We start from the raw sequence: 3,270 nt of genomic DNA on the forward strand, positions 1-3,270 counted from the left end.
CTGGGGCTGTGCAGCCTGGAGAAGAGAAGGGTATGGGGTGACCTGAGAGTGGTCTTTCGGTATCTAAAGGGGGAGCTGTAAGAAGGGGTCTGTTGGGATAGGACAAGGGTAAAGAGCCCTGAGCAATACCTTCAAGGAGCTGACATTCTCCTTCTACACAGCCTTTACAGATACAAGCCTTTCACTTTCTGGAATGTCTGTAATTCATTAGCAACAGCCCAGTCTAAAACAATTTTACTGCCTGTAGAGTAGGCTACCTGAAATATCTCTGAAATCACAGCTGACAACAAAAGACACAGTGAGCTCTGAACATAAATTCCACAAAAATTTATCTTTTAGCAGAATATTACTATTATTTCTACTGGCTGGGAGAGAGGCATAACTAATGTGCAAAGGTGAAGGGATTACACAGGGACAAATGGAACCCATTAAGCAGAGCTTGGAAATGTGAGCATTGTTTCTCTCAGGAAAAACAAGGCTGGGTGACACGTGTTCTACCCTGTACTTGTCATTGCTCACATTCTTTGGCAAGCAGAAACCTTCAAAAAGAAAGCTCCTTTGCTAAGATAGATGCCTAAGGAGAGAGAGGAAATCTCAAGAGACACAATTCTTTCTACACAACCTGTGAGGAAACCCAGACAGCTGGCTGGACATGGGCATTTGGTGGATGAGGCCATACAAATCCAGAAAGAACTTCTCCTACAAGGTTAGGTGCTGTTTCATTTGAGCTGGTGATGCGACTTCTTGGTACAACTCAGTATACCATCATTCTTACATTATTAGTTTTTGGAATATTCCTCACAAAGCAGATCACAGCGATGGGGGTCACAGTCTCCTGTTAAGAGTGGACTTTTGCCTTATTGCTACAGCTGCCTGATGATTTTCTGTAAAGTTCTCTCACATCCCATGCACAATTTCTTCTCAGTACAAGAAAATCATCGCTATTTTCCCAACATATCTTTCTCTGCTTTGGATTTGTCTTCAGAAAGGTGCTCCTTCCCAGCCCTTCACCTCAAAGATGCTTGGTAACACTGGTTATCACACTATCTGGTTTGCAATAAGACATCAGGAAGGTTTTTCACCCCGAGTCCTTATTTCTCCCGCTGTATTTCTCAGGACCATAGCTGGAGTTGTGGAGACCGCAGCGAGTCTGTGGGAGGAAGCTGGGATCTGTCCCTCAGGACCCCAACTAACATTTTCTGGCAGTGAAGGCAACTGATGGGTGAAAATACTGTGGTTGGATTTTCCCTCTGCTGACTTACTTCCTAAGCTCTAAGCCAAGGAAAATGAAAGAGCAGCGTGCCATCTCATTGAGGATCCCTGCTGTTTTTGACAAGTCTCGAGTTATACTCTGTGTTGTCACCTGCTAATCTTACACACCTTCAGATTTGTACCGTCAGAGGATTTTACTTATGAACAAGTGCTTTCAGTATCACCCTCCTCAGGGCGTCCTTCACCTCCCTGTTCCTCAGGCTGTAAATCAGGGGGTTCACTGCAGGGATTACCAGCGTGTAAAACACAGCTGCCACTTTGCACTGGTTAGCAGAGCTGCTGGGCACGGATCTTAAGTAGATGAAGAAGAGAGTCCCATAAAACAGGGTGACAGCAGACAGGTGGGAGGCACAGGTGGAAAAAGCTTTCCACCTGTCTCGGGCAGCGCGAATCTGCAGGACAGCGAAGATGATGCACAGGTAAGAGATGAGGATGGCGCTGACAGTGCCCGAGCCTGCTGCTGCAGCAAAGGCCACGTGCACCCTGTGAGCAAAGCGCGTGTCAGAGCAGGAGAGCTGCTGCAGCGCGGGGATGTCGCAGAAAAAGTGATCGATGACACGGGACCTGCAGAAGGACAGGCTGAACAGGGAAGCTGTGTGGGCAACTGAACTGATGCATCCACACAGGTACGAGACAGAGACCAACCGGGAGCACTCCTGTCTGGACATAAGGAGCGCATAGCGCAGTGGGTTGCAAACAGATACAAACCGGTCGTAGGCCATCACGGCGAGGAGCACGACTTCAGCATTGATGGAAAAAGAGTGAAGAAAAAATTGTGCAGCACAGCCCGGAAGTGAAATTACCTTTTTCTTTGCTAACAGATTCGCCAGCGTCTTGGGAGCGATTGCAGAGGAGTAGGTGATGTCAATGAAGGACAGGTTACAGAGGAAAAAGTACATGGGAGTCTGCAGGCGAGAGTCAACTTGGGTTAACGTGATGATGGTGAGATTCCCCACCAGGCTGGCAGTGTAAATGAGGAGCAGCAGAGTGAAGAGGAGGGCTCGTACCTGAGGGCTGTCAGTGAAGCCTCGGAGAACAAACTCTGTCACCTCGGTGAGATTTCCCTCCAGCATCCCTCTCAGGTGAACCGTATGCAGCTGCAAGCAAGCAGACACACCAGTGAGCAAAGCAGAATACTCCTTATCTCAAGTTTTACTCTTTGGCAGGAAAGTAAATAAACAGACCTCCGGCACTAGAAAATGTGTAGGTAGGATTAATTCCTACTTAAACGGTTTTTAACCTTACGTTTTACGGGCCTAAAGGGAAAGTAAAAGTAAAACAAGAACCCTTCCGGGACCACCGTAAGAAAAATTGGTAAGTAAAGGTTAGGGGTTAAACAAAAAAAAAGTAAAAAAAAAAAAAAGAAGCTCTCCTGTCTTCTTTCTTCCTATCTTCTTTCTATCATGTGGGGATGGAAAATGAAATGTGTTTCAGAAAATTCTTTCCCTCAGGACACAGTGTTCCAGCAGCTCGGATAAGATCACAATTGCTGGATGACTCGTAACCTCTTTGGAAGTTGCAGCATTTCACATCTAAAGCAACCACGCAAATGTCCTGTAAAGCTGTCACTGAGATCAACTCAGAGGAAGGGAGCTCAGTCTCAGTCTGAAGTATACCATAGTGCTCCGAGGTGGAAAAGCTTGAAGAAGTCCAGACCCTACAGTCCTTCTACAACTGGAATTGGAAAACAGCGCTGTTTCCTGACCATAGACCTGCATTTCAGGATGAACGCCTGTCACTGCAGCTGGACTTCCTGTCCCTCACTCTTTGCACTCATTCCTCCATGAGGTCTCCACCACATCCTTCCTCACTTCCCCTCCTCCTTTGTCCCATGTTAGAAACTGGAGCAGATCTCAGAGAAAAGTGCAAAGGTGCACCAAGACAGGGCTAGAGGCATCTGACTGATGAGAAACAGTCCTGAGTAGCTCTGAAATGAGACAGACATCTGCTCCCATACAAAAATTGATCAGAATCAGAAATGGCCCTAAATACAATCAA

At 46.7% G+C, this 3,270-nt stretch overlaps 1 protein-coding gene across 1 annotated transcript; it reads right to left on the reverse strand.

The window, feature by feature from the left end:
• Nucleotides 1–1,406: 1,406 nt before the first annotated feature.
• On the reverse strand, nucleotides 1,407–2,391 carry LOC100543582 (olfactory receptor 5AP2-like). The gene has a single exon (XM_010728198.2). The coding sequence runs from the start codon at nucleotides 2,343–2,345 to the stop codon at nucleotides 1,407–1,409; it is 939 nt and encodes a 312-aa protein (XP_010726500.1). The 5' UTR covers nucleotides 2,346–2,391.
• Between the last annotated feature and the right edge of the window lie 879 nt (nucleotides 2,392–3,270).

The sequence above is a fragment of the Meleagris gallopavo genome, unplaced genomic scaffold (assembly GCF_000146605.3).
Source record: "Meleagris gallopavo isolate NT-WF06-2002-E0010 breed Aviagen turkey brand Nicholas breeding stock unplaced genomic scaffold, Turkey_5.1 ChrUn_random_7180001955694, whole genome shotgun sequence".
NCBI classification, from domain to species: Eukaryota; Metazoa; Chordata; class Aves; order Galliformes; family Phasianidae; genus Meleagris; species Meleagris gallopavo.

Coding starts and splice junctions, on each gene's coding strand:
- LOC100543582 (XM_010728198.2), bottom strand. CDS start 2,345: ATGCTGGAGGGAAATCTCACCGAGGTGACAGAGTTTGTTCTCCGAGGC.